This window comes from Dermacentor albipictus, chromosome 2 (genome assembly GCF_038994185.2).
Source record: "Dermacentor albipictus isolate Rhodes 1998 colony chromosome 2, USDA_Dalb.pri_finalv2, whole genome shotgun sequence".
Classification (NCBI taxonomy): Eukaryota; Metazoa; Arthropoda; class Arachnida; order Ixodida; family Ixodidae; genus Dermacentor; species Dermacentor albipictus.
Genome location: NC_091822.1, coordinates 144,201,350 through 144,219,513, shown reverse-complemented (window position 1 = coordinate 144,219,513; position 18,164 = coordinate 144,201,350). Strand labels below are relative to the sequence as shown.

The following is an 18,164-nucleotide window of genomic DNA, read 5'->3' as shown; positions in this document are numbered from 1 at the left end:
TGCTTGCATCTGCAGTGTACAGCTCTATTAACTTAATTGTTCCTCGTGAAGGGCAGATGAAATTTAATAAAATAAAACACAGGATGTAGTGTGCAGGTCATAGACCAATGTACTGTATATGTTGTTGTCAGTCACACGAATCATAGACTGAAAGGGATGTGTGATCTGAATGCGATTCTCTGACTTTTTGCTTTCAGCCCACAGACGTTCACTTTGCTACCCAAGACAAAGTCTATGATGACATTGGAGAAGAGATGCTCCTGCACTCCTTTGAAGGGTAAGGGAAATATTCACAACCAGATTGTGAGGATGCTCATAGCAGTTTCTATTTATCTTAAAGCATGAATGAAATGAGAACAAAGGTGTACAAATAAAAGTGTGATGGTACTCTTGTTTTGTTTCCACTGTTTAGAACCTTTAAAATGCCAACTCACCAACCTTGCCATCTTGCTATAGCTTTCCTTGTGCGGTCATTTGAAACCAATGTTTTCATGTGGTTAAGTGTGTGCAGCAGGCTACTAATGACAGCATTGTGGAATTCGGGCATCACTTAATTTGCGTGATGATTAGACCATGCTCGTTGTATAGTATAGTCCTACTGCATAATGCAGAGATACCATGCTTACGGAATGTTTACTTCATATGGAACATTTACTTCACAACGTTGATATTGGAGTGCCTAAGGTAAAAAAAAAAATCTGTAGCTGTTCGAAGAACAGTCTACAAGCTACAGCTAATGCATGTGTGTTTAAGTGAGCCAGTGAACATTACCTGCCATCTTTATTGTAGCACTTCATGTCAGATGACTTTCTGACTTCTGTCTCATACAAGGCGGTGCTTCTGGAAACTTAATAGAGACATACTATTCTCCTATTTTTTCTCCCCTTTGGGCAGGTACAACGTATGCATCTTTGCCTATGGGCAGACAGGTGCAGGGAAAAGCTACACCATGATGGGGCGTCAGGAGGAAGGGCAGGAAGGCATCATCCCGCACATCTGCAAGGACCTCTTCCGCAAAATCAAAGAGGACGTATCCGAGGACATGCTCTACTCTGTCGAGGTGAGCATGGAGGACGGCTCCTGGTGCCCATAACCATGGGGTCTGCATGCTGTGTTTTCAGTTGTGCGGCACCAATCGCACTGGAGATTCGGTATTACCCAAAGGTTGTACGCATTCTCAGTGCACTTGTAAAGGAGCAGAAGGTGGGTTGCGAATTCTCATTAACTCCAAAAAGCTTGAGATATCTTTTCTTTTTTTTGGTGTGCTGAGTGTACTGGGCTCAGTAATTTGCTGTGCCAACCCAAAATCTCATCCTTGTCATCATTGTTGCAGCTGAAGGAAGCGTTTGATACAGTCACTTGATCATCGGTAACAAAAAAGAATGTTCGTTGAAGTCTGTCCTAGTGCTTTTATACTCTGGCTATGGGGGTGGTGCATGTGTCGTTAGAAAGCTTGAACACGTTCCATAACTGATGTGGTTGCTGCACATGCATCTGGCAGTGTATGATACAGCTGTGAATTTGATACCTTATGCAAATGCAGTTTGATGCTTAATGCAAGGCACATACCTGCGTGATTGATATGCTAGAGTGAGATTTCAGTTGTGGATACATCAGTGAACCAATTACAAATTAATTTTTACCATGCTAATGAAGTTTTTACTTGGATAACGTTTTGTGCCTTCTTTTGTATAAATCTACTCTCTATGGCCAGAAGTAATGGTAAACAATTTCTTCAAATTTTTCTTGATGTAGATAGGTGATTTTGGGCTTTGTGGTGTTAAGAAACCCAAACAATGGGGCTAGTGCTGGAATGAAAGTGTACAAATCTATGCAAATGATTGATGTTTGTATTGCATGTAGGCTTGCAAACCATGTAAATGATAGTTCATGAGTTATAAGAGCTTCACCCGGCTATTAATTTTCTGTGATACGTTATTTAGTACAAAATTAACAGCACACGTCACTCTGCATAGTAATTTACTGTAAGCAAAATATGTATTATCATTGTCTACATAAGTGCTATAACCAAAGTGCTTGTAAGATCTTAATTTAAATGCAGCCAAAGACAAATGGTGTGTTGTTTGGGTTTGTAGTCACTCATGGTTCTAACCCTGCTCCTCCGTCCTTGGCTGTGATGAAAGGCTGATCTCTAAGGGAGTGTTTGATTGCAGGCTAGTCGAATACATGCTAGGTTACGGAGGCTGTTAGTATGGAAAAGGCAAACTTTGAAAATGATAACTTATGTAGGAAACTCATAACCTGCATGTACATTTTCTTAAGCCATATGGATTACACGACATTGCTGACAAGGCCATATCACATTAATCGTTTTTAAGCAGTGAAATCTGATTTAAAAAATATATAGGTGTGAAAACGGTGTCGAGGTAATTTGTGCAGGTTCATTTGCTTGCTATTATGAATGGCCACCTGGTCACACACACACAAAGTGCCCCCGCCAACATTCCCTTTTCCTAATTTCTCTTTGCTCCACTCTACTTAGGCAGGAAGGCAGCACTGTTAATGAAACCACTTCATGTTCTTTTTGAGGTGTCCTAGGCTAAATTGTACCAGCTAATCATAAGCATTTATGCTTAAATTAGAAAAATATAATGTTTATACGACTTTGCAAACAGTGTCCCCTCCCCTCCATCTACTAATTTTCAACCACTCATGAATGTCTGTATTAAAAAAAAGGAAAAAAAAAACCCCTGCACCACCAGTGCTATTTTTCACTCATTTGCATGCTCCATTTGCCAATGTAGCACACTAATGACAAGACAAGTGGACGAAATGTTAAACTGGTGTGGGAAAGTAAGGAAAGGAAAGGGACGTTGGAAACAATGGGAAGCACGGATGAATAATCGGTACCGCTCCTTCCCCCACCCTTCTTTCAACCTTTACTGCTTTGTGACTGTCGTCCTGGCTTCTTGCCCAACTGGTGTCTTGGCTCAGTGCCCATTGCGGAAGTGCCATTTTCTGCTTGGCGTTTTGTCTCCCGCTGAGCCTTTAAGGAATGCCGACTTGGCTCCTCTGTGACCTCATCGCCTTATTGTTGCTCTCTTTAAGCTTCTTTGTGTTCTTTTTTCTCAACTTTCGGTCTTTTCAAGTTTGAAAACTGGCACTCTTTTGTTCTGGCTCCCTCAAACATGTAGAGAAGGGCATTGGAGGCATTTATTGTAGTGCATGAGAGGCGTTTATCCTTGGAGCTGGAGCACACAGACTGTTTGATAGAGGCATAATGTTTTCAGCTGAGTTTACTTGTTTACTTTAGGTTTCTTTCTTACGAGTGAATCCATGTGCTAGACTTGCAAATATTGAAATGTTGTGATGTTGTGACAGAAAAGAATGGCATGAAGGTACTATGAGTAATATTTACAGAGCTTATAAACTGCTTATTATGTTGTAAAACCAGCACAATAGTACTTTGCATCTCTTATTGAATAGTGGTGGCTTTCAGTAGCGTTATTTTAAGTGGCATGCACAATGAGAAAGCACAGGCCTTGTACGGCAGGTTTTCGAGTTTTCCGAAAGTTATGACCTCCAAGGTTTCAATCCTTTGGCTGAAACCAAGCATGCAAACATAATGTCAATACCATAGTTCTCCACAGCATGACATTTAGCTTGTAAAACATATACAGTTTTTGCATTTATGTGTGTTCAGCACTTAACTCTTCAAGTTCATTGACTTGCTTTCATTTTAAGGTTTATTATGGTGGTTGTTGCGTGCAAGCATTGCCACTGAACAATAGCTTTAATGTGGACTCGTTTCTGTAATGAATGTAGTGCTTTTAATGATGTTTATTACATATGGCTACATGTTGAGTCTTGCATGAGCAATTTTGCTTGTGCAAGGCTACACGGTTGGTAAGTGGTAGAAACAGGCCCTTAGAATGTGGCACAGGGTTTTGTTTTGGAGGTGGTGGTGATGTTCATATTGTGCTCTGTACAGCAGCTTATCATCCCAAGATATTCTGAGGTTGTGTGGCTTTTCCTGAGGGTGTATAAGGTTTTTCTATCAAGCGAACCTGTTACTTTATGTGACCATAATAGGTCACTACTCTTTCTCCTAGCTATACCCTATCTGTGAGACATTGGGAATGATATGATGATGTCTGTACATGCCCGTGTCGACTTTACCTGGTCTCTTGACAGGTGAGCTACATGGAAATTTACTGCGAGCGAGTGCGGGACCTTCTTAACCCAAAGACCAAGAACAACCTACGAGTCCGTGAGCACCCTCTGCTGGGTCCCTACGTAGAGGACCTCTCCAAGTTGGCTGTCACCTCCTACCATGACATCCATTCGCTCATGGATGAAGGCAACAAGGCCAGGTATGTATGCGTATAGCTTTAAACACTCCACTGACCACGGCTAAGTTTGAAATTGAAATTTTTGCTTCAGTGAAAACATTTGAGGCATCTAACCTACGGCCAGCTGTCACATAATAACTTGTCATGTGGCACCATGTACATTCTTGTTTTGACTCTGAAAATGTTGGATCAGATCATAGAAACATAAGAGAATAAAAGTTTGGAGTCGTGGTTGAATGTGACAACCGGGTTTTGACCATCACCTCCCAGCAGGATATTCATCCTCTTATGTATGAAGGCAACAAAACCAGTTCATGTGCACCCTCAGTTGAACATTAGGATGAAACTAAATTTGTAATAATGTTTTGCACTTTCATGAAAGAAATCAAGTAAAGAAAACATTTATTTTCTTGTTTTGCAATTTCTTCTGAAGTTTTAACTTAATTAGATGTATAGCTTCATATGTGTAATCTGGCACAGTGGCTGCAAGAACATAGGGTTATTCCACTCAGCACAAGGTTGCACGATGGATCCTTGGCTACAGGCACTGTACTCAAATAAGGACAGAATGCAGAAACTCCTACTTTCCAAATTTTGGCAAATTGAAAGGAGCCCCTAGAGCTTTTACGCACAGTTCTGGTACAACTTTCCAATTTCAGAATCAACCAGTTTTTCTCAATGCAAGTTGCTTCATTGATTTAAAGATATCTTTACTATCACTGAATGCAGGACTGTAGCAGCCACCAACATGAATGAGACCAGCAGTCGCTCACATGCTGTGTTCACCATCATTTTTACCCAAAGGAAGACGGACAAGGACACAGGTCTTGCCACAGAACGGGTAAGTTGAGAAGTCCAGTTCCAAGAGCAACAACATTCCACTATGAAGGATATGCTTAACCGCTCTTTGAAATCTGTAGAATATGTGTGCAAGTTTCTTCAAAAGTTACTTTAGGCAACAGTTCTCTTGTAAGCTCGATTTGCCACTTTTTTGTTTGATGCTAGAATCTCTAAATGGTTTGTAGTTGTTCAGCTTTATAATATTTTTTTAACAGTGAGGCCATAAGATATGCTAACAAATTAGGAAACCAACTGTGTTAATTACCAACAAGACTAACGTTTTGCATTTCTTGAAATATAGATTGTCATGACAGTTAAGTTGTTTACAACAAATTATGTCATGTGGATCTAATGTGTAATTTTTGGTTGAGAAGTCTTATGAGAAATGGGGCATGGAAGATAATTCAGATTGTTCTGTTTCATTTTTTTACAGGTGCTTTTGTTTTGTTCACTGTCAGGTTTCTACCCTTGCTTTCTAACATGCAACATTACAAACTTGCTCCTCCTGTGAGCTTTTCAATTATTGTGATAGTATTATAGAATAAGTGTGAATAAGAAAGCGTGGTATTCCTTAAACTAATTTTCACTAGTATTGCCTGTGTGTAATATCACTGCATGCTTCTTTCTAACTGAAAGCATGGTGGAGCTAATTATCTGTGCCGTTCACTCATAATGATAGTGCCATTCATTATGATAAGTGCCTGCCTAATACATCATATATTAGAGGTGTAAAGAGTAAGGCAAGGTACAAGCCATGTACCATTATCAGTTAGATTTTCCAACTTTGTCATAAATGAAGTGTGCAGTAGGCCATACGTTGCTGTGAAAGTCTGATTTCTCACTGTACAAAAGCCGTGACATTAGGAGTGGTGACAGATTTGGTGAAGTGCATTACCTGAAACTGCTGTTCAGTAGTCGTCAGCAATTGATTATGGCACATACTTTGCATGGTGTAAACTCAAATAATGGATAGAAGTGTCACCTCTGTTGTTGTGTTTTCATCCCTCAGGTGAGCAAGATTAGCCTGGTGGATCTAGCTGGAAGCGAGCGGGCCGATTCCACAGGGGCCCAAGGAACTCGGCTGAAGGAAGGAGCAAACATCAACAAGTCGCTCACCACTCTGGGCAAGGTCATCTCGGCGCTCGCTGAAGTGGTACTAATTCCTTTTGCATTCATCTCACTTGGCATTCGCATAATTTTATTCTTAGTGTTATTCACTCTTTCCTCGCAGACACTGTCTTTGAGTATGTCCACTAGGGTATGATGGTGGCCGGGGTTTGAAAACTGAGACATATCACACCTGTTGATAATTTGTGAAAACTATTTAGCTTCGTTATTATTTTTATCAAGACCAGTGCTATTCTTATGCGAGCTTTGGGGAATGACTGATCAACTCTGGCGGAGGATTGGGACTGAGAATCATGACATTGTGCTCTCCTCATAATTTTGTAAAATTATGTAGAGCCTAATCTGCGCTTCTCATCATCCAATTTCTCCAAATATATCTTTTCTCAGTTTAATGGAGCAATATTGCACCTTTTTGTTTTTCTTTATTCAAATTAAACTGCTTATCTGTGTTCATCTGAATATTCAATAGTTTATTTAAATGTGTTCTGCACAACTATACAGAGTGACTTTAGAAGGCAATTGTGGAATCTTTATGTACTATTCTATTCTTTATATCCTAGGGTTATCTAAGATTCCTTTTTCAGTGAAAACTTAAAAGCATAAGAAACGCACTTGCATATGCGCACACATGCACACAAACATTAAAAAAAGGCTCCCTTCCGAAAAAAAGTGCACTTGGGTGGGGAGTTTCTTGGATGTTTATGCGTGCGTGCATGCGTGCATGTAAGTGTGTTTTTCGCCCTCGAGCTGTTTATCAAGATGAATTACCAACTATCCCAGCCACAAGTTCTCCTCTCTCATTGTTTATGAAATTTTGAGAAGGCTTTAACATTATCCATGTCCTTTCTTTCTACATGCATCGGATATGAACCAGGCGGTGAGTACTATTGCGATGGTCCTGATCTGCCTTTTTCTTTCATTTCAGTTTTGTCTATTATGCTTCTTAAGTCATACTTGGCACATCTAAAGTGTGCAGCTGTATGTACTCAGGCTGACAGAATGATGCAGCTCTAGCAGTTGCTGGATTTATTATTGGTGACTCACACTTTCTTTTTTCACTTGTAGGCGACCAAGAAGAAACGCAAGGGCGACTTCATTCCCTACCGGGATTCAGTTTTGACCTGGCTTCTAAGGGAAAATCTGGGTATGTTGATAACAGTGTGCATGAGACCTATGTTTGCAACACCTTGTTAATCGTCATCAGCGGATTAACCATACACGGGTTTATTTGCTTCAGGTGGCAACTCGAAAACAGCCATGATTGCGGCAATCAGCCCGGCTGACATCAACTACGAGGAGACCTTGAGCACGCTGAGGTGAGCTCTGCTGTGCAGAGAATTAACCATCCAACATCCAGAGAATTGGCCTCTGTTGGTCACGTTCATCTGATTTTGACCTATGGTTGAATGGAATCTACACTACGTCATGACCCCCAAGAACTCATTCACAAAACTCACAACACCCGGACCAAACACTGTGCGACTGCACCTCGCCGAGAGCTGGCAGAGGCGATGTTTTGCCAATCAGAGCCACAACATGTGCTCCAGTGATGTAATTATGTGATGTCACCAGCGATGTGTGACATACTCAGGGAGAGGTCTATTGAATTTGTGATCATATAGTGCAGTGAAATATATGCTTCTTTAGAGGGCCCCTCACCAGGCCCCATAGCAAATTCTGGTCATACACTGAAAGTTGTTATGTGTCCCCTAGGGAGCATTCTGCCGCAAAAAATTGTTCAAATCGGCTCGTTAATAGCCGAGATAGAAATATTTAAGTGCCACGAACCCATCAATTCAGGAGGCAAGATCCACTGCATAGTGAGACACTCTCTCCACTGGCCCCGTCTAGCCTCTGAAAGCGAAATTCCTTCCCTTGGTTCTCCTATACCGGACCTTGAGGATCGCATGGCGCATATGTCACGGGCCCCACCTTCATTTTTTTTTCTCCTCACTTTATTTTTTTTTTGGCGCTGCGCATGGGTTGTTGTGATTGTCTGGTTTCGCGCAGCGCACAGTTTTGCACGCTGTGCAAAACTGTGCGTTATTTACTGCATTATTTAACTGCATTATTTACCGCCCTATAACCAGCCCCGATGACCACCTCATTCTTCAAAACGACCTTCATCGCATATTCGATTGGTGTAACACTTGGTTAATGAATCTTAATTCGTCTAAATGCAAAGTAATGTCCTTCACCCGTAAACACTCAATCTCATCCTTCCAATATAACGTAAATAATAACCCAATTTCTGTAGCTACTTCCTACAAATACTTAGGCATTAATCTCGCACCAAGCCTTTCCTGGGCCCATCACATTACTACTATATGTGCTAATGCTTCCAAATCACTGGGGTACTTACGCCGAAATCTACGTAATTCGCCCTCTAACATCCGTAAGCTAGCTTATCAGACGTTTGTTCGCCCCCAGCTCGAATTTGCCTCCCCAATCTGGTCACCCCATCATAACAACCTAATCAGCTTATTAGAATCAATTCAAAATAGGGCCGCCAGGTTTATCTCGCGTAACTACACTTACAATTCAAGCATCTCACAAATAAAACTTGATATTTCACTTCAACCACTAAGTACTCGACGCGATTTTGCACTCATATCATTATTTCACAAGTACGTTTATGCGGATAGAAAATCTTCTTTACGGCTTGAAGTCGCACCTTTCACATCTCACAGATTACATAATCACCTCAGCTTCACACGCATCTACGGGAACACGCATGCATTCAACTGGTCGGCGCTTCCTCGTGCCATTCGATTGTGGAACGCTCTTCCTGATTTCATCGTCTCCGAACCTAATCCCGATAAATTCCGCCAGCTCATCATTTCATATTCCACCGCGCAACTTCAATAAAGTGCACGATGCTTTTTTCCTTTTTTATTCCAGTTATGTGCTCTCTTGTTTATCAGCTCATTTCGCTCATTATTCTTGTATTCTTTAGTATTGTTATTATTTGTACTAGAGTGGCAACATTATTTTTCATTGTTTATTAAAGAAACTGTATCGTTTGTTTTTTTCTAATATGTACACTCCAGACCTTGTTATGTTGTACAATGCTTTTAATACTTGTATAAAATAGGCTTATAGTTTTTCACTGTCAATTAATAATGTATGTCTATTATGCTTTTATATGTTCTATATACTCTGTTAATCTTATTGTAACGCCCCCCTTACCCAATGCCTCATACGAGGCCTGTAAGGACAATGTTAAATAAATAAATAAATAAATAAATAAACATGACTACCGGTGTAATTCAGTGCTACACGAATACTGAGACAGAACAAGCAGATCGCATAGCATGATCACGCGCTGGAGCACGGTATAAAATGGCATGGTTTCGGTACCTGTGCACGTGACTGCACGACAGTGGGAACAAGCAGACGAAGCGGAAATGCATCTCTCTTGCTTTGGCGCAAAGTAAAACAAAAAAACATGCAGACACTCCGTTTATATGTTTTATTATTTCTCCGAACTTCAGTTTGTCAATTCAAGTAACAGATCACACAAATAGCCGATGTTGCCTTGAATAATTCTCGAAGTCATGTGTCACCAGGAGTGATGTCGCACTGTGGACCTGAGTGCGTAGGCACAGGGACACGAGTACGTCACCGTCCGGCTTGGAGCGCGGTTGCCGTGATTGAAAGAGAAAACGGCATTCGAATTGAAATTTCAGGCCTTTCCGTGGCGCGTAGCAATGTAATTATTTGCAAACACGATTGTTAGTGCACATTGTATGCTCTGTGCTTGTCAGCTCAAAATGGCCAGACCTGGTGAGGGGCCCTTTAAGACTGCCACAGTCATACATATAAAACAGGTAATAGTTGGGGAACTCAAAAATAGTTATTTGCAAAACACCCTGTGACAGTGGCCTAACTAGTGGCTTCACTGCTTAGAAATTTCATCAAAAAAAAGCTTTCTGTGCTCCTGTCATTTTGCCAAGTGACACAGTATAGGCTTTATACTTCGTATCTTCAGTTTTTGTTGCTAAAGGATAAAGACAAGGTTATCCAGAATGCATTACATTAGGTGGAATTCTGCATAGATGCAGGTATCAAATACAGCAGATTCTCTTTAGTGCTTACCTAAAGCGACTCTGAGCTAACGAAAAATGCCGGCCCTGCACACACACAAAAAAAAGGAAAGAAAAGAAAAAAACATGTTCATCTTAGAGCCTACCAATTGTGTGAAAAGTGCTGTTGTTGTCTAACTGATGGCGATGATCACTTTGTGCAGATCATAATGCCCTTTACCTAAGCCATACTTCATTGTTAATGCTCGCATGCAGGTATGCTGACAGAGCGAAGCAGATAGTCTGCAAAGCTGTCGTCAATGAGGATGCCAATGCTCGACTCATCAGGGAGCTCAAGGATGAGATTTCTCGTCTCAAAAACCTGCTGCTGGCTGAAGGGATCGATGTTGATGGTGAGCTGCTTTCAAATTGTGCTTGGTTGCTGCCATGTTGCTTGTTCCTTTCCTTTTACTTAAACGTGGTTATACTTATTGCTGTTAGACTAGAAGGAACAGCATGGGGTCATGCCACTTGGGCTAATAGATATGGGTAGCATGGTGCTGAACTTGAGCGTAATCACTTGTATGTCTTTGCAAAGGCTGCATTAGCTATTGTAATCAAAGTAAGGCAGTATATATTTTCCTGGAATGCTGTGCATCCTTAGGGAGAGTCACTGGGATATTTACACTGCTATATATTATTCTTTTTCAACAGTGCAAAGCACAAGGATGAGATGAGTGCATATATACAGCACAGAACTTACAACTGGTTTTATTGAGGCAATTTCCACTGCTTAAATACGGTGGCAACCAATCTCAAATGAAAATGCACAAAGACACACATATTGTGGCAAGCATTACAAGAGGCAAACTGGTCACTGCCTCAACGACTGGCTAAGGGAACATAACAACGTGAGCAACATCGTATCTGGTCATCTGGGCATTCATTGCAGAGACTGCACGGAAGAAAGAAAGAAGAAGAAGAAATTGCCCTGTTATCCCATTGTCAGTCACTGCTGCGTGTTGTCAGATAATCACACAAAAATCACTAGAAAGACTTTTTAAGCCCATGAAATCCACAAATTCAAAGACAAATGCATAAGCACAGCCTCAGTATCTCTGTCAGAAAAAGAACTGCATTTTCTTGAAGATAAATAGGAAACACGTGCACAGCTGTTCATGTGTCACTGTAGCCCTATGCTCAGGTACTGTCATTCCCGCCAATTTTATGTGTCTTTGTGTATTTTCATTTGAGATTGGTTGCCACCGTATTTAAGCAGTGGAAATCGCCTCAATAAAACCAGCTGTAAGTTCAGCGCTGTGTATCTGCACTCGTCTCGTCCTTGTCCTTTGCGCTGGTGAAGGAGACTGTTGTGATAACCGGTCATTGTTAGAGGTGGTCTCATTGGAAGTCAATTGCACTGCATAACCACTTGTAGTATGCTATTAGGATGACCATGCATTGGTGTTGATGCTTGTTGCAGAGAAAGCTTAAGCTTAGCCAACGTTGCAAAATATGGCTGGTTGCTGCTCTTTAGGCTAGGACAGTAACCAGCAGTGTGCATTACTTAATTGAGCTGTAATGTTGTGACATGGCAGCTGATGACAACATGAATGTGGAGACTGGCAAGCGGAAACCGCACCTATCCGTCTCTGCGGCCTCGGAGAATGCAATAGAGCAGCTCCAGGAGTCTGAGAAGCTTATTGCTGAGCTCAATGAGACCTGGGAAGAAAAGCTGAAGAAGACAGAGGCCATACGGCTACAGAGGTAGGCTATCATCCTGAGTCATCGTGTCATTCAGCACACAGGCAGTGCAAAAATCAAATAGCAGGAACGCTTGTATTTTGAAGAACAATAGTGTTGCATTGCTGTAATCCTTCTCTGGAGCAGCAGTTCACCAGAGTTCTTGATGAAGCCTCGAAACAATTCTGAAGCTATTGCATGTCTAATTAAGACATTTCTGTTTCTATGAATTAGAGAGGACTGAACTGGTATGGAATTGCTGAAGTGAGATTGAAATGGAGCGTTACGTATGAAAGGCTTATGTCTATAAAGGGAGCCATTTTATATCACAATATGTATGTTTTGTTCTTCCTTTCCCGTGACAGGGAAGCGGTTCTAGCTGAAATGGGCGTAGCCCTCCGTGAAGATGGTGACACTGTAGGTGTGTTTTCCCCTAAAAAGGTGAGACTTGCTTGCTACTTTTGTTTTACTGTAAATTCTTTGTCGAATTATGTGATAAAGAACATTGAACAGCATCATGTTGTAAACTTAAGCATGATAGTTTTCTTTGTGCATGTGTGAACTCTGCAACTAACTTTTGAAAAAAGTCCCAACTTGGTGGTGAATTCTTGAGATACTAGATTGGTTATAAAATGCCTGGTGTATCCAGGCCCCTTGATTTTATATTACATGCATATAACATGAAAAAAAAAAGAAAATATACATGTTTACCTCCCTGTTTGTGAAGTAGAGCTATGGACATTTTTGTGCCATTGTTATAGTACAGTGACTCTGTTGGGTTGCATGTTATTGGCTTGAATGCGTTAAAAAATAATTGCAGTTGCTGTTGCACTAATTAACTATATTTCATCATTTTCTTGACAGACTCCTCATTTAGTGAATCTTAATGAAGATCCACTCATGTCTGAATGCCTCTTGTATTACATAAAAGATGGGATAACAAGGTGAGCAGTGCTGCGTAGTTTTGTGGCTGTACGTCTTGTGAATGTACTCATAGCATCTGATATATACATAACGTGAAGATCACTGGCGAAGCATCAAACATTACAATGCACGTCATACCTAAGTTGAATCTAAGGTCTAATGTAATTTCCTCATGTAGACTGGTCTACTCAATTGCAATGCTTCCCCACTGTTTGGTTGTGCAGTACTAAAGGATTTCGATACTGAGTACTAACATCTGTATAGCTGATTTGTCTAGTTTAGAACTGTCCTTTCCTAGCTTCTCATATTATTGTTGTAGAAGGCGTTAGGAGCTTGACCTTTGGTTTTCGTTGTGTACTTACGGTGGCACACAACTGCAATACCAACTGCAGCTGCTACATGTGAACACCTGCATATGAAAATGCTTGTACAAGTGAACAGCTTGTTAGGAAGCACATCCACTTGCTGTTTGATGGTGGCTTCACGAGAACTGTGCAGCGTTGTGAGAGTTTTGAGGCATGTTGATATGGTAGCTGGTAAAGTGGTACGGAAAAAAATTGCCGCACCTTGCCAGTGCTTCACACTTCATTAACAGAATTCTTTAGAGCACTGTAATCTCATGCTCTGCAGTTGAGAGGCCTGCGCGAAGGTATTCCAAACCTTGAGCAGAGACTGTCATGACAGGCATGCGTGTGTGCCGCTGTTCTTTATAACCATCCAATTTTACTGAAACACGTAGTAGCGTCAACTATGCTGCATGGTTTTAGTGAAACAGTTGGAGTGGGAGCGGTCTGCAAGGACAGGGAAGTGGGAACTAAAATTAAAGACAGCTGTATTGTTGCTGGATGGAGCCTTGCCTTCAATAGCTGCATAAGACATGGCGAGTCTTTGTGCACGCAGTGGTGTAATTAGCCATCACAATAAATGTCACCGTACACTCTTTTCATGAAGCTGCAATAATTGTAAATGTATTTATGTTCGTCTTTTTTTTTTTTCAGAGTGGGAAGGCCGGATGCAAATGTAGCTCAGGACATCAAACTTAGTGGCTCTCAGATTCTGAACGAGCACTGCTGCTTTGAGAATAACGAAGGTATTTCAGCGTGAATTTTATTCATTTTCATCGCTTTTACTGAAATCTGTTTTGTGCACTTGCATCTTGCTATGTATTACGCTTACTATTGCCGTTTTTTTCTGTGCACATGTGGGCGTATGATGTGTGATCTGATTGCCTGTGTTACTTGCTGTGACAGTGGCTAACTAATTGGTCAAATAAGGGAGCTCGTTGAATGTTGAGTGAACTGGGAACGCCTTGAACTTGTTTTACTCGTTCACTAACGTTAATATATTTTAGGCAAAATCTTTATGCTATTAGGGATGCACAAATAACAGTTTTTGAGAGTGAATTGAACACAAATCAAATAGTGCCAGAAGCAAATTGAATCGAACACTGAGTATTTTTTAATAGTTTGTGGATAATGTACAGCCACCTTTACAATATCAAACAGTATTATATCCTGGTACTCGATCACAACATTAGAAAGTTTCTGTTGTTAATATGCATATTAAAAGGCACGCTTTACTAAAAGCACAAAGGGAGCATTAGCAACAACGAAGTAGTTTGTTTGCAAACTCAGGGCTATTCGGAGCATATGCAGTCATGCATTAGTCAGCCTTGTGGGCCAATTAGTGTTAGCATAAATATAGCACTTGATCACATCTAAACTATAGGTCGGTTGCTCATATTGAAGACATTTGGTGAGGCAGAACAAGACCTCTTCTCACGGCTGCAACTACGCAGGCACCGTCACCCTGTGCCCATGCCAAGGGGCCCTCGTCTATGTCAATGGGCGGGAGATTGTCGACACCGTTCAGCTGAAGACTGGCTCTCGAGTAATCTTGGGGAAGTCTCATGTGTTTCGGTTTCAGCATCCTGAGCAAGGTATTGTTCGCACCAGGTTGTTTCGTTTTCCAAAAATATTTCCACATGATGTGATGAAAGTTTTATATTTGTGTTTCTATTAAATTGCTCTTGCAGCACGGGAAAGTAGAGAGCGGAAGTCACCAGCTGAGGTGCCTGAAAGTAAGTTAATCTCTCTGTTCGTTATTCCTTTCGTCTAATTTACTTGTTTATTTTTCTCCTAGACAGAAGGCTTAAAGAATAGCATGCATGTGTAATCAATAATTGTTTAGAGCTAAAGTTGTGTTTAACCTTTATCCAAACTATAGCACCTTTGTGGAAGAACACTTGACTTCATTCCTGTTTGTGAGCCATCTTATATGTTTCCCAGTGTTGCTAGGCAGCCTGTTCATTGAGCACAACTTGCCTTGCTGATAGGGCAATTACCTTTGTGCTAAATACGTATTGTTATGTGTTATGCAGCCAAGCTTGCTTAATGTTTGTGTCTATGTTACAGAAGCCCAACCAGATGAAGGTGACCGCCTTGAATTGTTGACCTCAGGCAAGAAGATGGATGACTCTGTTTACTCAAATGGTAAAAACAATTACTGTATTCATCATTATTTGTTATTTCCTTTAGCAAGCCTGCTTCACATGTTCAAATACACCTAAGGTTGAAACAGCACATTCTGGGTTTTTCTGCATGTTTCATTTGTGCGGAAAGCAGCATGCAGATGTAAGCAGCTACGCTCATTCTTGAACCTATTTGTGTTGTAATTATCAGCATTATGTTTCCTGTTTTTTTTTTCTTATGTAATAAAATGTGAAGGTCTTGATATTAAAATGTGCCAGTAGGTTTTTCAATTACACAGGAAAACACTTCCCGCCTACTTTGTTAGCTGTTTTGCACAGAATGGGATAGACAAGTTTAGTACTATACATTGCAGCATGTTGGCATTGGCAATGTGGCATTGTTGTACAAGATCAAATAAGATTTAATTCGATTTGATTGAATCATTGCAATAGTTTTAGTAATTAGGCATTTGTTCTTTGATCCTGGTGGTGTGCTGGAGAATCTATGCATATTGAAGAGTGCTCATGCTTTATTTTGGGCAGGTGGAGAGCCGATGGATTGGTCCTTTGCACAACTTGAGCTGTTGGAAAAACAAGGCATTGATTTGAAGCAAGAAATGGAGAAGAAGTATGCATTTCTTTTTCTTTTACCCTTACCCCTGTCTTTCACGGACGTTCACAATTTTGTCACAAACTCTCATATGCACTTCTGTTCTTTCAGGCTTGTAGCTTTGGAGGAGCAATACAAAAAGGAAAAAGAAGAGGCCGACCAGCAGTTTGAACAAGAGAGGAAGGTGAGGGCATACATAGATCATCATGATCATGACCATGAATGATCGTTTTATGGTCATCGTGACTGGAGGATGTTTCAGCAACTTAATACCCTTGCCACACAGGTGAGGTTAATGCCATTACAAGAGTCTAGAACCTCAAGTTTCTTGATATCATCATATCTAAAGTATCTACTGCATGTCCATCTTTAATGACATTGAACATCATGATTACAATAGCTGCAGCGAATGCAGTACATTTATTTCACAATTGTAATATAATTAAAAACAGTTACTTAGCAGGCAAAAGTACAGCAATATGCCACCAAAAACATTGATATGGACATTTTACGTAAAATTATTTTAGACTACTTCTGAAATGTGTTTTTCATGTGCAGTCATGACTGGGGCTAACTAGGGAGTAAGAGTGACACATTCGATGACCAGATGAGTTGTGAGAATGCACTATATGTGCCACAAGTAACATCAGATTTTAGTGCTATTAAGCACGTTTGTGTGGGACCACATGAACGGTTGTAAACATTAATGGGTTGAGTAACTAAAGATATTTTTTGCTGTCCATGTGGCACAGGTATAATACCCATTGCAGCACTACTGGTGTAGAGGCTGTGTTCCTTACTGGCACAGGGACTGTTAATTTCACCCATCATTACAGCAGCCTCTTCGAAGCTATTAGTGTTCTTTTCACACGGTTCCCAAAATGAACCAGCACCAGCTCGCCCAGCTTTCAGTACTACCAAATGTAGTATTGGTGATAGCTAGTAGTATGACAGGGGTTTCTGATGCAACAACTTTGGCATTGGTGCAACAATCTTGTGCTGTTGAAACCTATTTCAGACATATGAAGCCCACATTGAGCGTCTGCAGCGACAAGTAGAGGAACAGTCCATGATTTCAAGTATGTACAGTGCCTGCACCATAGACGAAACAAGCGCTGCTGAAGACGATGCTGTCTGTAAGTGAAGCTGCAATTACATTTGTGCAGACTTCCTTTGTTTTGACTCCTGTGATGTCTACTTATGCAGAGATACAAAATCAGCAGACTTTGTGTGAGCTCTTCGTTTGTTCAGATTATAGATATGTTGCTATTTTCAACCAAACTCACACAGTTGACCAGCCCTGGAGTGATCGGGAGTACCAGGTCGCCGCTTGGGCCTTTCAAAAATGGAAATACCACCAGTTCACATCTCTCAGGGACGATCTCTGGGGCAACGCAATCTTCCTCAAGGAAGCCAACGCCATCAGTGTGGAGCTGAAGAAAAAGGTCAATATTGTCAATCATTAGAATAACCTTTCTTTCTTTTAAAGGAACCCTAAAGAGAAACACAGAATCAGTTTATATTGATAAAGTATTCTTTTAAAAGTCAATGTTTGTTATGTTTTGGTAATAGGCAGATTATTACAAGAGAAAATGGCGGTAACAATATAGTCTTTCGAATTTTCTGATGAAAGCCTAATGCTGGTACGTCAGTGTGATGTTATGGAATCTAAAGTATCTTCTTGTATTTGGGCCACTGTGGCACAGCAAAAGTTCTTGAAACTTGTGAAGTTCAGCCTTGGGCTCTTTTAGAATACAACGTAGTCTATCTGTACTGGTAACAAGTCAACGTGACCCGTTAAAAAACCATGACATCACAGTGAGCTACTGTGAGAAGTTCGAGGCAGGGTTGCCACCTGTCTTTCGTTTTTGTGTTTTTTCTGGCTTATCACAGCTCCTCTAACAGTAAAAGTGGCTTTTTTTGGTATTGCAGCAGGGTATTTTACTAATACAGCCCCAATAATTTTTTCGTTTAGTGCTCCTTTAACAAGCCCATTTCAACCTTGCAAAAGCATCCTAACATTTCTTATCACCACTGCCTGTACTGCTGATTTCTATCACAGTGTGCATCACTTGATTCAGTTTCAGTTTATTTTTTAAATACAATGAATT

At 40.7% G+C, this 18,164-nt stretch overlaps 1 protein-coding gene across 10 annotated transcripts in view; it reads left to right on the top strand.

Annotated features, from left to right (window-relative positions):
• Positions 1-18,164, top strand: part of unc-104 (kinesin family member unc-104) — a 136,244-nt gene that overhangs the window by 78,822 nt on the left and 39,258 nt on the right. For all 10 annotated transcript variants that reach the window (XM_065435531.1, XM_065435530.1, XM_065435529.1 and 7 more), the window contains exons 4-22: positions 198-277; positions 895-1,060; positions 4,156-4,334; positions 5,043-5,154; positions 6,163-6,306; positions 7,347-7,425; positions 7,519-7,597; positions 10,583-10,719; positions 11,905-12,073; positions 12,415-12,490; positions 12,914-12,993; positions 13,972-14,063; positions 14,772-14,912; positions 15,009-15,053; positions 15,388-15,465; positions 15,987-16,071; positions 16,165-16,237; positions 17,072-17,189; positions 17,344-17,498. In XM_065435531.1, coding sequence (XP_065291603.1) covers positions 198-277; positions 895-1,060; positions 4,156-4,334; positions 5,043-5,154; positions 6,163-6,306; positions 7,347-7,425; positions 7,519-7,597; positions 10,583-10,719; positions 11,905-12,073; positions 12,415-12,490; positions 12,914-12,993; positions 13,972-14,063; positions 14,772-14,912; positions 15,009-15,053; positions 15,388-15,465; positions 15,987-16,071; positions 16,165-16,237; positions 17,072-17,189; positions 17,344-17,498 — 2,088 coding nt within the window. The remainder of the gene's footprint in view (positions 1-197; positions 278-894; positions 1,061-4,155; positions 4,335-5,042; positions 5,155-6,162; positions 6,307-7,346; positions 7,426-7,518; positions 7,598-10,582; positions 10,720-11,904; positions 12,074-12,414; positions 12,491-12,913; positions 12,994-13,971; positions 14,064-14,771; positions 14,913-15,008; positions 15,054-15,387; positions 15,466-15,986; positions 16,072-16,164; positions 16,238-17,071; positions 17,190-17,343; positions 17,499-18,164) is intronic.